The sequence below is a fragment of the Scardinius erythrophthalmus genome (assembly GCF_964197995.2).
Source record: "Scardinius erythrophthalmus genome assembly, chromosome: 3".
Lineage (NCBI taxonomy): Eukaryota > Metazoa > Chordata > Actinopteri > Cypriniformes > Leuciscidae > Scardinius > Scardinius erythrophthalmus.
In genome coordinates this window covers 19,553,241-19,576,475 of record NC_138223.1, presented here as the reverse complement: position 1 = coordinate 19,576,475, position 23,235 = coordinate 19,553,241, and the positions used below count along the sequence as shown (strand labels likewise).

General features: G+C 40.6%; 1 protein-coding gene across 4 annotated transcripts in view; it reads left to right on the top strand.

Annotated features, from left to right (window-relative positions):
* Positions 1-23,235, top strand: part of map9 (microtubule-associated protein 9) — a 52,402-nt gene that overhangs the window by 7,480 nt on the left and 21,687 nt on the right. For 2 of the 4 annotated variants that reach the window (XM_081360845.1, XM_081360846.1), the window contains exons 9-12: positions 4,164-4,320; positions 4,440-4,529; positions 4,924-5,079; positions 9,027-9,172. In XM_081360845.1, coding sequence (XP_081216971.1) covers positions 4,164-4,320; positions 4,440-4,529; positions 4,924-5,079; positions 9,027-9,172 — 549 coding nt within the window. Of the gene's footprint in view, positions 1-4,163; positions 4,321-4,439; positions 4,530-4,917; positions 5,080-9,026; positions 9,173-23,235 lie in introns of all 4 variants that reach the window. The other 2 variants (XM_081360844.1, XM_081360843.1) reach the window with 1 other exon arrangement.

Sequence of the window (23,235 nt, the reverse complement as noted above, 5' to 3'; positions counted from 1 at the left end):
CTCAATGACTCGCTCATTAAGACGGTCGCCTGCCGCCTCCTACTGGCGGTTTAGTTTCATAAAGTATCATTCTTTTCAACATTCCTTATTTGTATATTCAAAAATATTTAAAATAATCTCATTTAATACAGTTATAATGTTTTCAATGTAAATTATTTAATTTGATTGGTAACAGCCTAGTGTCTTATTATTTTAATTGAATATATTGATCAAATTTAAGAATTTGAAATGAAAGATGGAGCATACATTTAATAAAATTAGGGGGAAAATGCCCTTTATAAAAGGTACAAAAAAAATAGTGTATTTAAAGAGTAATGTAATGGAAGATTGAAACAACAATGAAATTAAACAATTTAAGTTTGAAGGGAGTAAAGCCTCTGTTTAGGCTGTTAAGGAATTATAATTTTGCCAAAAAAATAACTTTTATTTTAAATAAATGTTCATTTTAAATCAGCCTACGTCAGTGTGATATGTTACCATATTATCATGCTTAACACTGAGAATTTGAATAATTGTAATGTGATGATCAGATGCAGATATCTAAATCAAAGAATATAGGCGGTTTGCGGGTGGATTATTTATTTTTAACAGTGGATTCGGGTGACTCAAAGTGCACCAGATTAATGAATTTATCTTTAAAATGTACAAAATTTTCTTCCTGGGGGGCATGCCCCCAGACCCCCCTAGAGGTACCAAGCTCTACCCACAAAAACAATGTGGGAAACACATTAGGCTTTATGATGATCTACAAAAAATACACATTTTATTATCTTATTAGAATACATTATTAGGATTTTTCCACATCCACCTCATTTTGAGCCAGGAAAAACCCTGAGTTATGTTAAGTGTTTCCCGCATGAGGTACTTTGTGTTGTAAGTTACCATGAAGTTCATGTGCGCATGAAACTATGATGGTACCTCATCGTTTGTTGTTGGACACAACAAATGTGTCCCCACATTAAGTCCTTGAATTTGAGGGTATTGGACCTGGAAAGTCCTTGAAAGGTCCTTGAATTTGAAGTCAACCAAGGTGTGGGAACCCTGTGAACCACTCTGCTGACATATGATTTATGCACGTGGAAAAAATCTCCCACTACCGTCTGAAAACTCCCAGTTGCAAAAAACGCAGTGCTATAAGCAGTTGTAACACCGCAGGTAAAGAGTGGTTGCGATGTGTGACATGGTCAAGGTCGCCGTCTAGTTTGTTAGCGATGTCAAATATTGCGCGTCAATCATATCGGTATTCTTGCAATAATTTTTAATCGCTAAGATGGTCCAAAGGGTTCTCCTTATACCTAAAAATTCTTCTTGGCACATAATGATCTTCAGCTGGTTCCATAAATTCAGCCATGTCGTCTTATTTTTGTCCGCGTTACTCTTAAGGTTACGATTTCCAAACCTTAAGTCAGGGTTCACCAATCTCGGTCCTGGAGGGCCGCTGTCCTGCAGAGTTTAGCTCCAACCAGCTCCAACACACCTGTTTCACACCTGTTTGAAAGTTTCTAGTATGCCTAGTGAGACCTTGATTAGCTGGTTAAGGTGTGTTTAATTGGGGTTGGAGCTAAACTCTGCAGGCCAGCGGCCCTCCAGGACCGAGATTGGTGAACCCTGCCTTGACCGGTTTTATGCAACACTTAGCGCTTTTAAAGGGATTACTTAAGTGAAAAAACAGCATTTAAGGGAAATTCTAAGTGTTTATGACGTTTCACTTAAAGAAACCCTTAAGTAACACAGGTTTAAGGGAAACATAAGGGCGAACTTAAGGAAAAATTACACTTAAGGTGCTTTATGCAACCGGGCACAGACCCTTCTCAGTCGTAACAGTCTCATTTCCAAAGGGGCGTCACCAATGGACGTCGCTCAAATGCCTTTAGGCGCAATTGGATAGACCTAAAACCAATCAGAGCGAATTTTGGTGCCGAACGACAAGAAATTTTTTGGTACTCGATGGTATGAGGCAATTCGGTCGGTGCCTAAAAAGTATAGAACTCGATACCCAGTCCTAGTCCAGAGACCACACATGGAGATTCCAGAGGTTTGGACTCTGGTGCCAGATGGTGCCCCGTCCCATAGAAAACAGGTCCTTCCTCAGGGGAATCTGCCAGGGAGGGGCTGTTGAGAGGAGCATGAGTTCTGGGAACCAGGTTCGGGTAGGCCAGTACGGAAGTGTTGTCTGTCCGGACCAGCACATACTTGCCCCGCAGCGATGGCGGAAACCGGCGCAGGGCAAGGTGTACTGCTAGCAACTCGTGGCAATTGATATGCCACTGCAGGTGCGGTCCTGTCCAGGAGCCCGAGGCTGCTTACCCGTCGCATACAGCACCCCAGTTCGTGCTGGATGAATCGGTTGAGACAACAACATGCCTGGATATTTGTACTAGGGGAAGCCTCAGCTATCTTCGTAAAGATGCAGGGTGACAAGGACAGACCGAAGGGGAGGACCTTGTTCTGGAGTATGCCCATCCCTCGAACGCAAAGCGCAGAAACAGTCTGTGTCGAGGTAGGATCGAGACATGAAATTACACGTTCTTGCAGGATGCAAACCGATCTTGGCTGCGACTGCATTGCGTTCTGCCTCAGCATCTTGAACGGTAGTTTGTGAAGGGCCTGGTTTAAGACGCGCAGATCCAAAATCGGTCATAACCCACTGCCTTTCTTGGTCACAATGAAGTATGGGCTGTAAAATCCTGACTTCATGTCGGCTGGAGGGACGGGCTCTATCGCGTCCTTCGCCAATAGGATTGCGATTTCTGCACGCAGGACAGGAGCATCCTTGTCTACCACTTAAGTAAACTGGACGCTGTTGAACTTTGTACTAGGTGCCCTGTTTCTCAACAGCGTTGCCGAAGAGGCCGGCCTGGGAGATGTGGGAGTCGAGAAAGCGAACCTTGTCGACTTCCTTCATCTCTACCAGGTTCAGCCAGAGATGGCGTTCCTTGACCACTAGCATGGACATCGTCTGCCTAAGGGACTGCTTAGGGACTTTTGTCGCCCGTAGGGCAGCTCCTGCATCAACCCTGGGTCAGAACTACCCTTGTGAAGCTCTTTTAGTGCCTTGGCCTGGGATACTTGCAGGAGGGCCATGGCGTGCAGGGCAGAGGCGGCCTGTCCAGCGGCACTGTAAGCCTTGGCTAAATAAAATGGATGCTGCTGTTCAGCATGCCCAACCCCGAGGAACCAATCGTCCAGGGGGAGGGTTCCGCTCAAGCCCAATGTTTGCGCCGGCCCGGGAAAGCTTGGCAATCAGCTTCGGGTCGGACTCCAACAACGCTACTCTCCCTGAAGGGGGCAACGCAGCTGAACCTTCATCCCCAGAGGACTCTAGACCGCCCTCCAATGCAGATGCTGGGACCTCCCGTGAGAAGGCCCAGCATGAGAAACGCCACCTCAGCGTGCTTACAGCCCAGACACGTGAAGCAGAGATCATGGCTGTCAGATGGGGCCAGGAAATGACCGCATCCAGAAACATGCGAGTGGAAGGACATCTTTAAAAAGACGCAACGTCACACCTGCGTTTACTCTTTTAGGGCCCGGGGAACATCCGCTGCAATTGACTGTGCACTCACTCAGCAACGTGACCTCTGCTGGAACATGCTGTCACACTAACACACACAAACAGCTTCCCTCTTGTTCTGTAGACACTGAACAATGATTGAGAGCAGAGTGAAGACAAATGTCTGCCCGGCTTTGAAGCGAAAGCTTAATGTGAGTATTTGCACACTGCCTTATATACCCAGAAACGGGGGTGCGGCTTGCGATGCAAATCTCACTCGCCAATGTGCATTGGCTTGTACTGTTACCACTTGAATGTGAATTAGGCTCTCAGGCGAGAATCCCAATTTGTCAGTCACTGACGTTAATGTTGAACGTGACTGACTGATAGGGAACTGAAGATATTACATGGATTTATGGATATTATCATTTACATTAACATTCTTTTTTTGATACCAAGCCACATGGAAGTCTCACCAACTCAACACTTCTGTTCATTATTTTCTCATGCTATTTTTTTCCTACCTTGCTTCCTTTATTCATATATGTTATTTTTTTATATATATTTTAATGAAGAAACAATTACTTGGTGCACCTAAAGAGTGCTAAAGAGTGTTACTTAAATGCACCAAACAATGAAAACTCAAAGAAGAATATCTTTTGGACGTTAGACCTTCAAGCTCCCGGTCATCCAGTTCCAGAAAGTGCAAAAGCTCATATATAGTGGAGTCTAAATACCTGGGAACATTGAAGATTTTGGATCAGAGGACACAGGAAATCCAACAGGTTCCAGAAGCAGCAGATTCACTAAGAGCTGCTGTGTACCAGGTTAGACTAATCATTTACTAAAAGATCATAATAATTAGTTACAGCTAGAGGCTGACTAATGATTTTTTTTTATTATTAAATGTTTTTATTTAAATTTGGGAAAAACATTTTCTTAACAGGAATGGCTAAAAAAGAAAGAAGAAACTTTAAAAATAACAAGGAGGGCAAAAAAGCAGGAAGAGAAATTGAAAGAGGAGAAAATGCAAGAGGTAATTAACATAAACCAACGTTGCGTCCGAAATCGAATAATTCCCTACTATAGTATGCAAAAAACAGTACGCCAAAAGAACCTGAGAATCTGCCGAGAAACTGAAGTGCACATTCGATGAAGGCTTTACTTTCCCACGAGGTCTTGGGAGAGGATTATTGAAAGGCAGTGAAGCGACGTAGGTCACATGACAGTAACAACATACATTCATAGAACTTACTTTTTTAACCATCATGAAGTTCAACTTCAAATGTAGTAACTACTCAGACAGTATGCGATTTCGGACGCACCAGAAAATGTTCAATGCACATTTCTTCTGCAATAAATTAATTGAATTCTTAAGTCACCACAGTCATGTTATGATTTATTTATTGTAATTTCCCTTCGAGGAAAAGCTTGCTAAAATTGCAGATGCAAAGGCCTCTTATGATGCCTGGAAAGAGAAAAAATCTGAAGTCATCAGAAAGATAGTCCAAGAAAAACAGAAGTCAATCCATCAACAACAAATGGAAATGGATAAAAATCAAGAAAAAAAGGAAACTGCAAAACAGGTCAGTATTTTTCATTGGTAATTATAAAAAAAATGGTTTATTTGAAATATTGTAAACCGTTTACTGTATTAAAAAGAAATAAGGGATTTGTTCTAGACATTTGTTTGTAAAATATCCACAAATATGCACAAATTAGGTGTGCAAGACACCAAAACTATATTTTCAAACAGCCATACTTTATGGTAAAAATTTATTTTTACATTAATAGTAAGCATTTCGAGAAAGAGAAAAATATGTTAGAAAAATACACTCCAGTCCACATAAAGTCCAAGGTGGCACTGATGTGCCCAGACTGACAGTTACTCAACCCAGTCAAAGTTGTTAGAATATAATAATCGTTTGAGAAAAGAAACTATATTTTGTCACACTAAAAAAATATTCACACTGTAGCTCAAATACATGAAATGCATCACATTTCTCTTGTATAGTTTATGTGTGTGAATGTGGTTTGCTGTACTGGCCAGTAGACTGTGCAGCAGCCTTGTGAACCCTTTGCTAAAAGTCTTGTGAAAGGGACCTTTGTGGAGGTATTCAGTTGCTCACTTTCATTTGGAATGTCCCTTCAATTAGCATCGCTTTGCCAACATGCCCGTCAAGGACATCATAACGATCCAGCATTTTAGCCTCTTTCAGAACTGTCCGTCATGTCTGTTTTTTGTTTGTTTTTCTGATGTCTGGGCTGTCTGTATAGGAATGTCGCTAGAGAGGCCAGTCTACTTCGAGTGAAACTAAACGAGCCAATGCACATTGGTGTGCAGTCATTTGCATCAGCTGCTCAGCCACGCAGCGCAGGTATATAATGAGCAGAAGATGCGATTGCACTTCAGCTTTTTTTTTTTTTAAATGGAGGAACCTAGCGTTTCATTCAGGGCTCCAGCTGAGGGCAGATGTCGATTGTTGCATTGGAGAGAGGGGCTGTTTCGCTCTGGAAATGAGAATGATGCTGAGTTCCCACTGTAATAGTGTGTGTGCTTATGCTGAATCAGATTCAGACCTGACAGCCATGCTTTCCCGGGTCTTTCTCGGATGTGCATTCAAAACTTAGCAGTATGGAGCTATATTGGTGCCAAAATATGGATCACCAAAAGTGCCAAATTCTTTATAAAAGTTTTCACCTCTCTCACTACCCTCGACGGTGGGGTGGCTGTGCCTCTGGCAGGCCACTTCCGCCCTGCATGTGAGGCCAAGGCACTCTTATTCCACTGAGCCGGGGTTGAGCTGCAACTGTCGACTGACCGTGATCAAGTCACACGGCAGGCCCTCGGTCAGACGATGTCCACCTTGGTGGTCCAGATGTGCCCCTGGCTGTCCTTGCAGAGGTGCGAGAGGTCGTCAAAGTAGGCTTTCTCGATTCTCGCATCTCACAAGGTGGCCTTTTCAGCGACACTGTTGAGGAGTGGCCCAGCAGTCCCCCGCAGTCAGCAGCAGACTGAAGCACTTCCCCCGATGTACCACCAGAGTGCCTCGTGGGCCACCCCTTAGTCTACTCGTCGCCAGGAGTGTCATCCCCTGCAAAAAAAAAAAAAAAAAAAAACAGACATAGCCTGCTCTACTGTGTCCACCGCAGGAGGATGACATGCTTGTCTCAGCCGCTGTTAAGTGATCGGTGAAACAATCACCCCTGAGACGGGTGACCCAGAGATGGGTGGAGCTGCTCTCTCCCGTTGGAGGGCCAGGAAATTAATCTTTTGAGTCAAAATTCTGTTCCACCACTGGAGTCAGAGTGGTACCCAAATTCAAAAAAAAAAAAAAAAAAAGAGCAGTTCCTCTATCCCTGGGTCTGAAGAGGGCCTGGAGTGCAGTGGGAGGAGAGAATCCTCACCACTCTCATCCACCTCTTCTATCGCCAGCGGGCAGCAGCGAGCAGTTCGAGAACGCAACCAAGCCTCCTCCTGCCCCGTGGAACCAGGTGTTGGACAGCACACTCAGACCCCGCTACGGACCGCCTCCCAGAGAGAGCCTCCCGAGCCGCGTCCCTGCGTTCCACCTCGCTGCCCTGCAGCGATTGACCTGATGAACGCGTACTTTCATGTCTCGATTCTTCCTCGACACAGGCCGTTTCTGCACTTGGCGTTCGAGGGTTGAGCATATCAGTACAAGGTCCTGCCCTTCAGGCTGTCCCTGTCTCCCTGTGTCTTCACGAAAGTCACGGAGAGGGCCCTTGTTCCTATGAGAGAACAGGGCGTTCGAATCCTCAACTATCTCGACGACTGGCTCATACTAGCACACTCTTGAGATCAGTTATGCGAACACAGGGACCTCGTGCTCAGGCACCTCAGCCAGTTGGGCCTTCAGGTCAACTGGGAAAAGAGCGAACTCTCCCCCGTGCAGAGGATGTCTTTTCTCGGTATGGAGTTGGATTCGGTCACACAGACAGTGCGCCTCACAGAGGAACGCGCTCAGTCGGTGCTGAACTGCTTGAACACATTCAAAGGCAGGATGGTGGTCCCACTGAAATTCTTTCAGAGGCTCCTGGGGCATATGGCAGCGGCAGTAGCGGTAACTCCGCTCGGGCTGCTCCATATGAGGCCGCTTCAGCAATGGTTTCACGGCCAAGTCCCGAGATGGACGTGGCATCACGGCTCTCACCGGGTGTCAATCACACTGGCGTGCCGCCAGATCTTCAGCCCGTGGTCAGACCCCTCATTCCTGTCGGCAGGAGTGCCCTTGGAACAGGTGTCACATAATAAAATATAATGAAAAATATAAATAAATAACTATGATTACAGTGTAGCATTACCAATCCCAGCTTGTAGGCCTGCTCATATTTAAAAATATATATATATATATATAACTTTTCCAAAGTGTAAAGAGTGGCTCTTCAAGCTCCGGCTTGTCCATACTGTCTATGGGCTTGTCTGCATTGGCCATGACGCTAGCTAGCGAGAGGCTGGGCTAAAGTGTGCCGTGTATGTTGTTGTACAGCGCGCGGTGTGTGATTTATTTATTTATTTTTTCGCCCTGCAGTCGATTTCATTGGTTTAGGTTACAGTGACGACGGGTAGGTTTAGAGATCAGTGTTGGTGTAGGGCAATCTGTACAGTGATTGACATATTGACATGACCAATGACAACTTTAGAATCAGCTGCAGGGCGGGATTTGCGCTGAACGCGGAGACTTCCGCCACTTAATATGTTCGTGTGGAAACACGAAAATGTACCTATGTTCCGCACACAAAATATTGCATTCGGTCATTCGGTGCACACGTGCACCGTACCGAAAGCCCTGTACCGAAACGGTCCGGTACGAATACACGTACCGTTACACCCCTAACGTTCATACATCTGCTGTGACCCGCCGGGGCAGCCAGCTCATCGGCTCAGCTCCTCAGTAAAAAACTGAAGTGCAATCGCACCTTCTGCTCATTATATACCCACGGTGCGTGGCTGAGCAGCTGATGCAAATGATTGCACGCCAATGTGCTTTGGCTCGTTTAGTTTCACTCGAAGTATATTGGCCTCTCTAGGTCTCGAGATTCCTATTCGTCAGTCACAATGTATGTATCCATTCCCTCCTTCAGGGAACGAGGGTTACCATACGTAACCAAGACGTTTCGGGGTCTGAAGGCTTTACTCTTATCATTAGTTATTCAGGTGTGTGTAGGGTTAGGAGAAAGCAGTATCTGTCCTGAAATAATAGGAAGTTGACACATCCTGCTTTGTGATGTACTGTACTGTACTTACCTTAGAGACTATATTAATTTTGCTAATTGTTTTATAAATGCTTGCAGCTTTGGTGACTTAATAATATTTATTGGGAGACTATGGAATATTTGTAGTTTTAAAAATCCATTTGCCACAGCTCATGACTAAAAATGAAACCTTATTAAATAAAGGTAAATAAAAATGAGAGAGAGAGCGAAATGATACCCAGCAGTATATACTACTAAATGCAATTTTAGCACTATTATTCACATAAAGATATCACAATCTAATTTACAAAAACAGGTTTTTGAGAAGTGGAAAGAGGAGCATGACAGTATCCTTAAAGACAGGATAAAGGAAAAGAAGCAGACTGAGAGAAAAGAAAAACTAAAGCAGGTCAGAGAGAAAGAGGAAAGAAAAAAGGACTGCACCTCTGCTTTCACTGAATGGTAAGAAAGACATTTAAATTACATATGATAACCTAATTTATTCCTTTTATCTTGTTAAATAGCTCACATTTGATCATGCCGAAGATATTATGCAATTATGTATTGATTAATACACTATAGAAAATGTATTATACCTGTTATACATTTGAACATAAATGTGTGTCAGCAGTTTGTGTACACAACCACCCTGTAATGGTAAAAATCCACTCACTTCTCTTTTTTTAATCCCCATAAATCATAAGCAGTGTCTCAGAACAAGCCATTTGCAGATTCTTGCATATGTGACATCACAAATACTTAGCCCACGACTGTGACTCTGCCCTATTAGCATAGACCCCGCCCTGAGTAAGCTGTACACAGTCCGCCATGTTTATCTCCTCGCCAGAGCATTTAACAGTAGGGTTGCCACCTGTCCCATAAAATTTCGGATCGTCCATATTTTACGATCCCCTGGGGTACATGAGGTGACAGAGGGGGTATGCTAACAAAATACTGATTTTTGCCATTCATTTAATTCTACCCCACCTTAAAATAACATTAAAACGGATCATGCCTTTCTAGCAGGTAAAATGCCATAAATACATGACATCTAATCAAATTACCTCATCTTTCGCGGTCAAAACTGATTGCATCCACACAAGCAGCATGCATATGATTGGTTGTGTCGCAATTACTGCCGTTCTCGACAATATACCTTTCTAAAAGTGGGAATTTAGCACTTACTAGCATGAAGACCAAATATAGACACAGACTGTGCATGGAGATTGATTTAAGATTCAAACTCTCTTCGATACAAAAACATACCCTGAGTGAGTTCTTGTTTTTAATGTTGATCATGTATTTTACGAGTAAGAATTTAATGTTTTCCCGAATATCCATAAGATTTCAAATGTGACATTGATTTTATACAACAGTTCAACTATATCGATATATAATATCGACGCGGGTATTGCACATAATTTTAATAATTCCTGCAAGGTCTCCCACTTATAATATGGGAAATTCCCGCAAACATTGATTCACTTTAGCATGAAGGTTAGTATTAGTAAATTAATCCACATGGGGTGGGTTGCACCAATAAGGATTAAATTAGGCACAGTTTAGAGCTAATCTAGGATTTGTTGATCTTGGCTTTATTTTAAATCAAGTTGTGTTGCACCACTTAATTTTAAACACAGATTTACAAATCGGAGATTAGAATTTTAACCTGCTATTAAAACCTCCATTTACGAGTAATTTTCTCCGCTATGATAGATTCGCTGTTGTTATTAAACAGCAACGATGTTAATATTTAATTCTCTTCAACTGACCACCAGAAACTCTTTCTCTCTCTGATGGAAATAGCTCTTGCCGATAAAGGAAATAAACTTGTAAAATGTCAGCTGTCTTTATAAACTGTTATGTAGAGAGACCGTTACTGATAAAGAACTCATGCTAATGGTCAATTCATAAGCTGGGAAATATATTTATAGTAGCCTATCAATTAATGGAGTAATATGGCAGCATAATGTATGACAAAATAATCGAAATTAGAGAAAAAAAAAAAACTGGCATGATTTTTCATTTTTATTTGTAATAAACACCTCTCTGAGACCTAACAACACACTCACTGTTTCTGTCTTTGTTCAAACAGCCAAATATTTTTATTGTAGGTGCACTTTATTTTATTTAAACCTCATCACCTGCAAGTTTAAAGTTAATCCCTTATTGAAATTTAAATATGAGTTTAAAGTTATGGTGCAACAGGATTAAAGTTAATCTATCTTAAAGGGACACTTCACCCATTTGCATTAAGCTTTGCATTGTTAGAAACCCAGTCATACTATTGAATGGTCATGCAACATTTTTTCATTTTCCCCCGAGACGAGAGAAATCTGTATTTACCTCTTTACACTTCCTCTTACAATGACGCAAAAATCGTCATTTTGCGTCATTGTAGGAGGAAGTGTAAGAGGGGGGGATTTCTGTTAAGACTACAGGCACTAGATCCACCCTTTCAAACCCGCCCATAGGGGGTTGGACCTAATGCGCTAACAGACCTATCACAGATCAGTGCGAGTGCATTTGATTTCAATGGCAGAAACCTGCAGAAAACATGGACGAAGAAAGCTGAGTAGTAGGGGTTACCATACTCTATATCCCGGACGTCGAGATCGACAAAAATGTCCGGGATTCAGCTTTTGCTTTCTGCGGTCGCCATCCATTGTTTACATGCTCACCTTTTGTTTCAATCTAACTGAATTCACCCTGATTGGTGAATCTGAATGTAATGTTTACATGAATGCTAAACAAGTGATCGGTTGATTTGCGTTTTAACATTGCTAAGAAAATATCCGCACCTCCGTGAGAGATAGCCCATGAGACCGGTGCATCTCACAGGCGCGCTCATCAGTAATCACAGTAATACAGGGAGCAGGACGAGGCTAGCGCCGCGGGAGAAAGACGCGAGGCCGGTGGCGTGATCGGTTGAAAGACGCGAGGCCGGTGGCGTGATCGGTTGATGTGTGTTTTACCATTGCTAAGAAAATACCTGCTCCTCCGTGCGAGATACGAGAACAGTGCCTCACAGGTGTCGGTCGTCAGTAATCACGCCACCGGCCTCGCGCCGTTCTCCCGCGCCCCTCAGCCTCGTCCTGCTCGCCACAGTAAACATGATGAATGGCAACTGTAGAACGCAAAAGCCGAATCCCGGACATTTTGGGCAAACTCGTCACGGAGACTCACTCGTAGCCTAGCCTTGCCTTGATGTTTTTGTTCTCAACTGCGCTGTCTTACCGGTAGGCGTGGCTTGGGAGTGGCCTTGTAGGGCAGCGAAGCAAGTGCATTCTGGGAGTTGTTGTCTTTCATCCACATAAGCCAAAAATACATTTTCTGGCTTTTCTCAGTCTAGAAAGCTCCAAATTCAAAAATAATTTCACATTTCTTCTACATAAATGACCCACTTTCAATACACATTCATGTCTCCACGGGTGAAATGACCCTTTAAATATGAATTAAATCCAGGATCAAAATGATTAAATGTATAGCTGCTTATTTTTAAACAAGATTTAAAGTGCGGTGCAACAGAATTATTAGATAAACCTTGATTTAATCTAGATTTAATATTAATCATTGTTGGTGCAACCCACCCACAGATTATAAAATCAATTCAGTCATTTTAAAACTTTCTGTGAGACGCAATTTCACAAACAATGTGAGTGATTCAGCGGTGCTGCGTCTTCTCTCTCTCATGGGTTGCACAAGGCAAGCGTCAAGGGCACTGACGGAATATTCACTTGCACAATCGGGCCAGCATTGCATCGTGACTACAGTTTACCATTTGGATGTCGTTTTAAGTCTTGCCAGTTTAAACATTCAAGCGATTTTAAACTATTCAGTACTCGCGCGCTCTCTGAGAGATGTTTTACTCTGCACACATACATAGAGTAAAGCCGCCTCACAAACAGCTTGCGAGTAACAAATTTTTTTTTCCGCGGATTACATCGCTTTAAAGGTATAGCGGAGGATTTTCTTTTTCCGGGTGGGTAGTGTAAACTATTGGTCCACCTAAGTGTCAATCATTCTGGTGATATGTTTACGTAAGGCCGTCGTACGTGCTCGTCCCTTAGTTTTCGCTTTCTGCGCATGCGCACTTTCAGGTGTTTATGTGTGGTGAGCTAGAGCTCAGCCATTCATTGAAGCTCGCCGTTTCACCGGGTCCTTTGAAAATGTCTGAGGGTCGCAAGAGAAAAAGTTTGTACGAACTGTATGAGAAGAAGAGAAAGGCCTCAGAAGAGAGAAACAAGATCAGAGTGTTTTTGGGAGATTGTTTCACACGATGGCGTGCGCTGATGCCTCAGTCGCGAAGTTTCTACTTGACAGGTAAAGTTTGGCATGCTATTTGGAGAAAAAGTGCAAATCTTCTTTTGGAAAGTAATCTTGTATGAGCGATGCCGACAGCAACTTGTAAACAGAGCGTGCACGAGGAGAACCTCGCACACGTTTAATAGGCGTTCCCTATCGGGAGCAAGTAGAGTGTTGCGCATGTGCATTTTTTCAAAAAGTGGAGAGGGCGGTTCTTATCTAAAATTCGGAAAGATCCTCCGCTATACCTTTAACAGTCAAAAACACACAAAATTATGTCAAAATTTTGGTCTTGTTGAGTATCCTCTAAACACAGTCGGTTATGTCTTAAATAAGCATAAAACGCATGTGACAGTATGATGAACACAGGATCCGTGCACAAGCTCTTAAAGCAACAGCAGCCACGTCTGTCATTAATTTTGTTGTCAAAACAACAAAACATAGATTTAATTTTAAGGAATCAGGATTAATATCCTTTGCATTTAATTTAGTCAGGACTAAAATACTACCCAGTGTACTTTATTCAGTTTCTGTAGTATTTCTGTAGGAGTGCTGGGGCTCAACCCTGAAAGGCAGAGCGTCCCTGAGTAGGGACGGTGAATGTGATGCACTTACCTGGCTCCGTGGGTCCCCTGTGGGACTGGGTAGGGAGGTGTGAGGAGGCAGTGCATCCTCAAAATGCGGACTCCCTGCCCATGGTGAATGAGGGTGTGGCTGGAGTGAGGAAGCGGAGCGTCGCTCACTGCCAGCACAGACCTAGTGTGGCCCAGAGGTTGAGGAACTTATTTTATTGAGAATGTGGGCTTTAAATGAAACTGAAGATTCTCCACCTATTCCTCCTCCGGGGGAAGGAAGAAGAAGTGTTATTTATATAGCGCCTTTCCGTAGCTCAAGGTCGCTTTGCATTGTACATTACAATATATTTACAAGCCCACACACACATTGCAAACACATAAGGACAGATATAGCCACATTATCCAAAATACATGTTAAATAGATATTATTTTAGCTGAGTCTTGAAGGTAGCCACAGATGAGGTATTACGACGTGTAAGGGGTAGAGAATTCCATAATGCAGGAGCATTAACATTAAATGACCTTACACCTACAGTGGACAACCGAAAACGAGGGATGGACAAGAAACCAAGTTCAGCTGATTTAAGGGACTGGGCAGGGCTAGGAATAAAATAGATCAGTGCCCGGTTGCATAAAGCACCTTAAGTGTAATTTTCCCTTAAGTTCTCCCTTATGTTTCCCTAAACCTAAGGCTGTTGCAGAAAAAAACCCTTAAGTGTTGCTTAAGGGTTTCTTTAAGTGAAACGTCATAAACACTTCGAATTTCCCTTAAACGCTGTTTTTTCACTTAAGTAATCCCTTAAAAAGCGTTAAGTGTTGGATAAAACCCCTTAACAGTGGTTACAACTGCTTAGCATTGCGTTTTTTGCAACTGGGAGTTTTCAGATGGTAGTGGGAGATGTTTTTATTTATTTATTTATTTATTTATTTATTTGGATCCCCATTAGCTGATGCAACACAAAACACAAAACTCTTCCTGGGGTCCACACAAAACACATAACACGAGTAAAAAACGCACTACATAATCAATACACAGATTAACATATTACAAAACATACACAACCAATGCACAATCATACACTGAAACAACAAATTCTCATGAAATACAAATATACATATATATATACATATATATATATATATATATATATATATATATATATATACATACACACACACACACATACATATATACATACACATACACATATATATACATATGAAGAGTTCAGATGCAAAAGCCTCTAAGTGCCATCTGATTTTTTCTTCTAGAATTATCATTTTTATCAAGCTTGTATATTTAAGTTCAGTAATTTCACTTAAATGACAATGAATAGAAAATTTTCATTGCCATTTAAGTGAAATTACTGAATTTAAATATACGAGCTTGATAAAAATTATCATTTTAGAAGAAAAATTCAGATGGCACTTAGAGGCTTTTGCATCTGAACTCTTCATATACATACACACATACACATACGATATACTCTATCTACTAATATAAGCTAACATAAAAAATTCCTTTACTTGTTTTTTAAAACCAATATTATTTTGAGTTTTAACAATATGACCTGGAAGAGAGTTCCATTCAACCATAGCTCTATACAACACTGTACGTTGTTTTGAGTTTGTTCTGGATTTTGAAATAATATATTTACCAATAACGGCATGCCTCGTGAGATATGTATGTACATTAGAACTCGGAGTAAGTTGCCTATACAGACAGTCAGGAGTTTTCCATAAATTAATTTTGTTTATAAAGCCAAGAAGTGATGCTTTTAACCTCCCATCAACCGTTAACCAGAATAGTTTGCCGTGCATTTTGTTAACATTAGCCCTTATTGTACAGCAAAGGGCTAAACGAGCAGCTCTATTCTGAACCCTCTGTAGTTTCCCTAAATTCTTCTTTGTAGTTCCTGACCAAACCACAGAGCAATAATCTAAGTGTGATAACACTAGGGTCTGCAAAACATGTTTAGTTAAATATGGATTTAAAAACGAATAACACCTTTTAACTACAGATATATTTCTCCCCATCTTTTTCACCAGTTCTTCTATTTGTCTTGACCACGACAAAGTACAGTCTAAGGTTACCCTAAGAAGCTTTATTACATGTACCTACTCAACAGCAACATAATTTAGTACTAAGTCCAACATGGGCCTTGTTTTTAATGAACAATTAGTTCCAAATAAGATACTTTTAGTCTTGGCTATATTTAAGACAAGTTTATTATCAGTAACCCAATTAGATACCATCTGCAACTCATTGTTGAGAGCTGTAGTAATGTTTTCTAAAGCTGGTGCAGGCATATAAAGTGTCACATCATCCGCATACATAGACACAGAAGCTCTTTTACAGACCAGTGGGAGATCATTCGTAAAGATAGAAAAAAGCAATGGTCCTAATGAAGACCCTTGTGGAATCCCACATGCTACAGACCTCACCTCAGAGAAGCTTCCATTAAAATACAACTTCTGTGTTCTATCTGTCAAGTAGCTCTCTACCCATGCTAATGCAGATGGTGTAAAACCATAACATTTGAGTTTCCCTAGTAACAAACTATGATTATCGATTACTCGATTATGTCAAAGGCAGCACTAAAATCTAATAATACTGCTCAGACAATATTTTGGTGATCAATATACTTTAACCAATCATCTGTCATTTGTAGAAGAGCTGTACAAGTTGAATGTCCTTCTCTATAAGCATGCTGGTATTTGCTTAATTCATTCATGGTGAAATAACCTTGTATCTGGTTAAATACAATTTTTTCTAAAAGTTTATTTATAGCAGGTAACAAACTAATTGGTCGACTATTAGAGCCAGAAAAAACAGCACAAGCATTTTTCGCTAAGGGGATTACCTTTGCTTCTTTCCACACTTGTGGGCACACTTTCCTCTCAAGACTCAGATTAAAGATATAACATATGGAAGTGGCAATGTGGTCTGCTACCATCCTCAATAGCTTTCCATCCAGGTTGTCCGTACCGGGTGGCTTGTCATTATTAATAGACAATAATAGTTGTTTTACTTCTTCTCTTGTCACTTTTCGAAATTTAAATGAACAGTTCTTATCATTAATTATTTCTTCTGATATACATGAATAATTTGACTCACTGTATGATGTTGGCATTTTCTGCCTTAGTTTACAAACTTTATCAATGAAGTAATCATTAAAATAATTTGCAATGTCTACAGGTTTAGTTATAAACGATCCTTCCACTTTAATCCATGATGGGGTCAAATTACTCTTTCTACCCATGATATTATTTAAGGTGCTCCAGAGCTTTTTTCCATCATGTTTTATACAATTAATCCTGGATTCATAGTACAGTTTCTTCTTCTTTCTATTCAGGTTGGTGACATAATTCCTCAATTTACAATATATTTGCCAATCATATAAGAATCCAGACTTCTTTGCCACTTCTCTTGCATTTTCTCTTTGACCCATGTATCCTTTTAATTCCTCATCAACCCAAGGAGCCCTAGCAGCTCTAACAGTCAGCCTCCTAACAGGTGCATGCTTATCCATAACTGGGGCCAGCAATTTCATGAATACATTAAGTGCAGTATCTGGGTCTTTCTGTTGAATGACATCAGACCAACAGATATTTCCAACATCTTCCACATATGAATCACAGTCAAAACCCTTTGTAAGAAAAAATTATGTGGACGTCGAAGATCTCAAAAATGAAGTTTATTACAGCATAGCAGAGGCAAGGTACACAAAGCACCTTGGGTTCACCGGCGTCAGAATGAACCCAGAACATCCAAATCTCAAACCTTTTATCCTGTTAAAGTTTTACCACTCTTCATGTAAATTAAGTTGCTCTTGTAGCAACAGCTGTGATCTGTATGTTAATGAAGTTTTGACACCCCATTGTCTGAGAAGGTTCTCTGTGTCCCACACCCATTCCCATTCTACAATTGACTACCATTTGCTCAGGATGTGATCAACCCAAATGGTCAAGAAACAATATAACTTGACTGCCTTAATCTCTATGATAATTAAGCCATTTTGGGGATGAGCTCATTCTAAAATATAGTTTGGAGTGGAATCTGGGTCGAGGCAGACTACAATTTCTTACACCTTGTACATTCTTTTATATATAATTTTTGGCCCCGCCTTTGGAACTTTTGTTTTCCTGGATAAGCCCATCAAATTATGATCACTAAAGCCGATCGAAATTGATACGGCTTTAGAACAGAGTTCAGCTACATTAGTATAAATATGATCTATACATGAAGATGATATAAGTCCTGTCTTATTAATACATTCCCTGGTTGGCTGGTTAATAACCTGAACCAGATTACAGGCCCCAGTTATAGTAAGAATTTTCTTTTTCCAAATCAATGTTAAGGTCTCCCAGGGCATAAATTTCCCTATTTTCATCACATGCTCCCTCAAACATTTCTCCCAAATCGTCAAGATACTGATTGCCAGACCCTGGTGGCCTATAAAAGCATCCCATCAACATAGGCTTTAAATGGGGTAGGTGAACTTGTAACCACAACATTTCAATGTCACATGACATTAGATCTTCTCTGATTTTAACTGGCATGTGGCTCTGAATGTACATGGCAACTCCTCCCCCATAAACATCCCTATCCCTTCTATAGATACTATATTCCTGTATCTCTACTGTGGCATCATCAAACGTATTGTCTAAATGAGTTTCAGAAATAGCTAAAATATTAATATTATGAGATGTTAACATATTACTTATGTCTGGAATTTTGTTTCTCAAACTACAAATATTCATATGAGCTATTTTTAGGCCTTTCTTGGGAAATTACATTAATATAGTGTCTGAAAATTAACACACGTTCAGTACAAATGTATGTAGTCCTATAGTCCATGTGAGTACTCACTCAAACCCACATTCTTAGCTGATCTTTCCATTTGGACCTGTCATTCTCTGGGAGGGAGAGTGAACAATAAGTCTGTCATGGCGAATGTAGGCAATGTTTCCCTTTGCTCATTCAGCCTTCATGACCGGAACTAATTCCCTTCGCTTTATCCTTACGGCTTCAGAATAGTCCTCATTAAAGTAAATGTTCGTACCTCTCAGTTTGTTTACCCTGGTCATCACAGCTGCCTTGTCTTTCCATCTTAAAAACTTGACAATTATCGATCTGTGTCGATTTCCTGCTGTTGTAGGATCACCCGTACGACGGGCTCGTTCCACCTCGATCCGTTCTTCATTCATTTCTAACTTTTCGGCTATTATGCGGCGGACTTTGTTCTTGGTTTCTTCCTCACTCTCGCGTTGCGAATCAGGAAGTCCGTCAATAATAATGTTATTCCTTTTTGACTTCGCCTCAAGATTGTCGATTTTCCCATCCAGTAATGGCGTCAATTCACACACTTTGTTTATATCCCCACGTGCTTCTCGGCACATTTTCACAATCTCCTCGGTGTTCTTCTCTTGATTATCCACCTGCGCTTGTGTGTAATCCAAACTCCGTTTGTTTTCTGTGACGTCTTTTACAAGATCAACTCGCTTGTTTGTTGTTTCCATAAAGAGTTGTAAAAACTTTTTAAAGTTTTTTTCCTGAAGATCCATCATGTCCTTAAAGATTTTTTGTGTTTCTAACATTTCCGTTAGAACATTCACAGTAATATATTCCTCCTCAACAGCAGACTCTTTCTGAGACTTATTAGGAGCCATGACACACAGTCACTGCCACTTTCTGAGTGTAGTACAGGATAGTTTTCCACATGCATAAATCGTCTGTCAGCAGTGGTTCACCGGGTTGCGGGGGCTCTTTCCCGTCATTTAAACGCAACGGTCAAAAATAGTTTTTCTTTTACCATATTCGTCAAGAAGAATGCATTTCTCCTCCTCTGTCCAATTAGGCTTTCTTTTTTTGTTTTCTTTATCCATTCCGATATCCTAGCCTACTTTATTTGATGAAACTGCGAAAGTGTTAGTGTTAGTGTTTTGCGTATCTATGGCAACAACAGACTTTTATAACGTGAATCCAGGATTGCTGTCGTGAAACACTTAAATGTTTCCCTTACCTAAGTGAACCGTTTAAGAGATTATATGCAACACCCTTAAGTTATTCTCTTAGGTAAGGGGAAATCGCCATTAAGTATCATACTGAAGGGAAAAACTTAAGGTGCTTTATGCAACCGGGCACAGACAGATATGGATGTCAAAGACCATTTAGTGTCTTAAACGTTAGAAGTAATATCTTAAAGTGAATACATGATGCCATGGGTAGCCAGTGAAGATCATGCAGCAGAGGTGTAATGTTAGCAGAATGCCTGGTGGAGGTGAGAACTCTTTGCTGCAGTTTTGAAAATACCGTAATCTTGCAATACGTTTTTTGGGCAGACCAAGAAATAGAGTATTGCAATAATCCAGACGTGGTGTGATTAATGCATAATTTTTAGGTTTCAGCATCAGCTAGAGTGAGAGAAGATCGAAGACGTGCAATATTACGAAGATGGAAAAAAGAGTTTTTAACAACAGAAGAAATATGAGAGCCAAAAGACAGAGTTGAGTCAAATAATATACTAAGGTTACGGATAGGATAGGATAGGATAGGATAGGATAGGATAGGATAGGATAGGATAGGATAGGATAGGATAGGATAGGATAGGATAGGATTGGATACGGATATGACGTAGGCTTAACATGAACCCCATCAATATCAAAGGACAGGTTCATCCTTTTGACTGAGGCAGCAGAGCCAATCGTCAATATTTCAGTTTTGTTATTATTTAGTTTGAGGAAATTCAGGGACATCCAAAATGTAGTGGGCCAAGAACTGAACCTTGAGGAACACACTGTGTAAGCGGAGCAGTGGCAGATCTATACCCTTGTATGGTGATATAATACTTTCTGTCGCTGATGTAGGAAATGAGCCAGGAAAGAGCTGAACCAGTGATGCCGATATCAGAAAGGCAAGAGATGAGTATTTCACGGCAGACTGTGTCAAATGCGGCGCTTAGATCGAGAAGTATCAAGATGTTTATTAACTCTGAATCCATGGAAAGAATAATGTCATTAACCACACGAAGAAGAGCAGTTTCAGTGCTATGGGATGGGCGAAAGGTCTTTTTGAAAAGGTTCAAAAAGACCATTAGCATCTAAATATGATCTTAATTCCGAAGCCACAACCTTTTCAAGAATTTTACTTAAGAATTGTAAATTATATATTGTCCTGTAATCGTCCATGTTTAGATGGTCAAGGTTTTTTTAAGGATTGGGGCCACTGTAGCCACTGTGCTTATGGCTTTGATAAACGCACGCTCAGTTGTCAACAAAACATTCATCCTGAATGACTATTATGTAACGTATGGGCTGGACTTTCTTTTTATCACTGAAACTTGGTTAAATGACGTTGATACAAGTCCTCTTGTTGAGCTTTTACCAAGGGGATGTAGCTATTTAAGTACTTCGAGAAGTAATCGTCGAGGGGGAGGCTTGGCTGTTATTTTTAATAACATGATGAAGTGCAAGTTACTGCCTGTTGAAAGTTACAAGAGTTTTGAAGTTCAACTAATGAAGATTGACTTGCCCTCACCAGTGATTTGTGCCTTGATATATAGGCCTCCTGGTTATAATAAGAATTTTCTTGATGAATTTTGTGAGTTTTTATCTGTGGTAGTTCCATCTGCTGACAGGATTTTGATTATGGGTGATTTTAATATTCATGTTTGTTGTCCTGGTAAACCCATGACCAAGGAATTCTTGAATTTAGTTGATTCTTTTAACTTATCTCAATGTGTCTCCGGATCAACACACGATCATGGCCACACACTTGACTTGGTCTTTTCTTTGGGGATAACGATAGATAATATTTGTGTTGAAGAGATGGCCATCTCGGATCATATGCCTATTAGGTTTAATTTTACCTCTACAAAAAATGACTGTCATCAGCCTTCATCATTCTTGTCCAGGGTTATCACTACTTCTACACCTAGTGCGTTCTCAACTGCTTTTACTGAATTAGCCCTTCATATTGAGCCTACCATATTGTCAGTTGTGGGACCTGATGAATTGGTGGACTCTTTTAATCATGTTTGCTCTGAGATCTTGGATAATGTTGCGCCTTTTAAAATGAGATGTCAAAAAGTTAAAAAACGACCGTGGTTAAATGATGTAACGCGTAATTTGAGGCGGGTTTGTCGGCTTGCAGAGCGTAGGTGGCTGAAAGATAAATTGCAGATATCTTACGATATTCTTAGAGATTCTCTATCAAATTATCAAAACGCTGTTAGAGCCGCTAGATCTTCGTATTTCTCGCGAATTATATCACATAATGCAAATAATCCGAAGGTACTATTTTCAACTATAGATAAAGTACTGAGTCCGTCTATCAATTATTTCCCTTCCCCGTCTAAGGATCTGTGTGATAGCTTTTTAAAATATTTTATTGATAAGGTTGTTCTTATTCGGTCGAACATTGTGCCTGTAGGCAATGTTGTAGCCGATATAATTAATCCTTTTCGTTGTTTAAGTAAATTTGAATCTATTACATTAGCTCAGTTGGAAAAGATAATAATGCATTTAAAGCCGACTACTTCATTTTATGACATTCTCCCGTCGCGGTTGTTTAAAGAGGTTGTAGACACTATTGGTCCTAGTATACTATTGATTATCAATAGTAGTTTATATCATGGAACTGTACCATCAGGGTTTAAGCATGCCGTTATTGAGCCGGTTTTGAAAAAACATAATTTGGATTCACATGAGTTAAAAAATTTCAGACCTATTTCGAAATTGCCTTTTATGAATAAGATTTTAGAGAAAGTTGTCCATAATCAACTTACAGATTTCTTGACTGTAAATAATATAATGGATATTTTTCAGTCTGGATTTAGGACCAAACATAGCACAGAATCAGCATTATTGAAGGTTACAAATGATATTTTGTTAAGTATTGACTCCGGGAAAAGTGTTGCCTTAATGATGTTAGATTTAAGTGCAGCCTTTGATACTTTAGATCACGCAATTTTAATAGACCGCCTTAGAGATTATGTAGGGATCAATGGCGTAGCCCTTAAGTGGCTTTCCTCCTATTTGCATGACAGGACATGCTCTGTTAAAATTGGAAATTATGTCTCTGCATCCGCTGCCATTTCTTGGGGGGTTCCTCAGGGATCAATCCTTGGTCCGACTCTGTTCTCATTATATATGTTACCCCTGGGGTCTATTTTTAAGCAGCATAATATTAACTATCACTTGTATGCTGATGATCTACAATTGTACCTTCCTTTGGAGTGTGATGGCTGTGCATCTTTTACAAATTTTTTTAAGTGCTTGACTGAGGTAAAGGGATGGCTAGCAAATAATTTTTTACAATTAAATGAGGATAAGACTGAGTTTATTATGTTTGGGAAAAGGGAGCTTGGGAATGTTCTGGCTGGAAATAATAGACTACTGTCCAACAATATGCAAAGTTATGTAAAGAACCTTGGAGTATTTTTTGATTCGGAGTTACGCTTTGATCGTCAAGTTAACAGCGTTGTGAAATCATCTTTTTTCCAGTTAAGAAAACTGTCGAAACTGAAACCAATCCTTTCGTACAAGGACTTGGAGATTGTTGTACATGCCTTTGTTTCAACCCGGCTGGACTATTGTAATGCTCTTTATCTGGGCATAAGTGAATCACTGGTTACTCGTCTT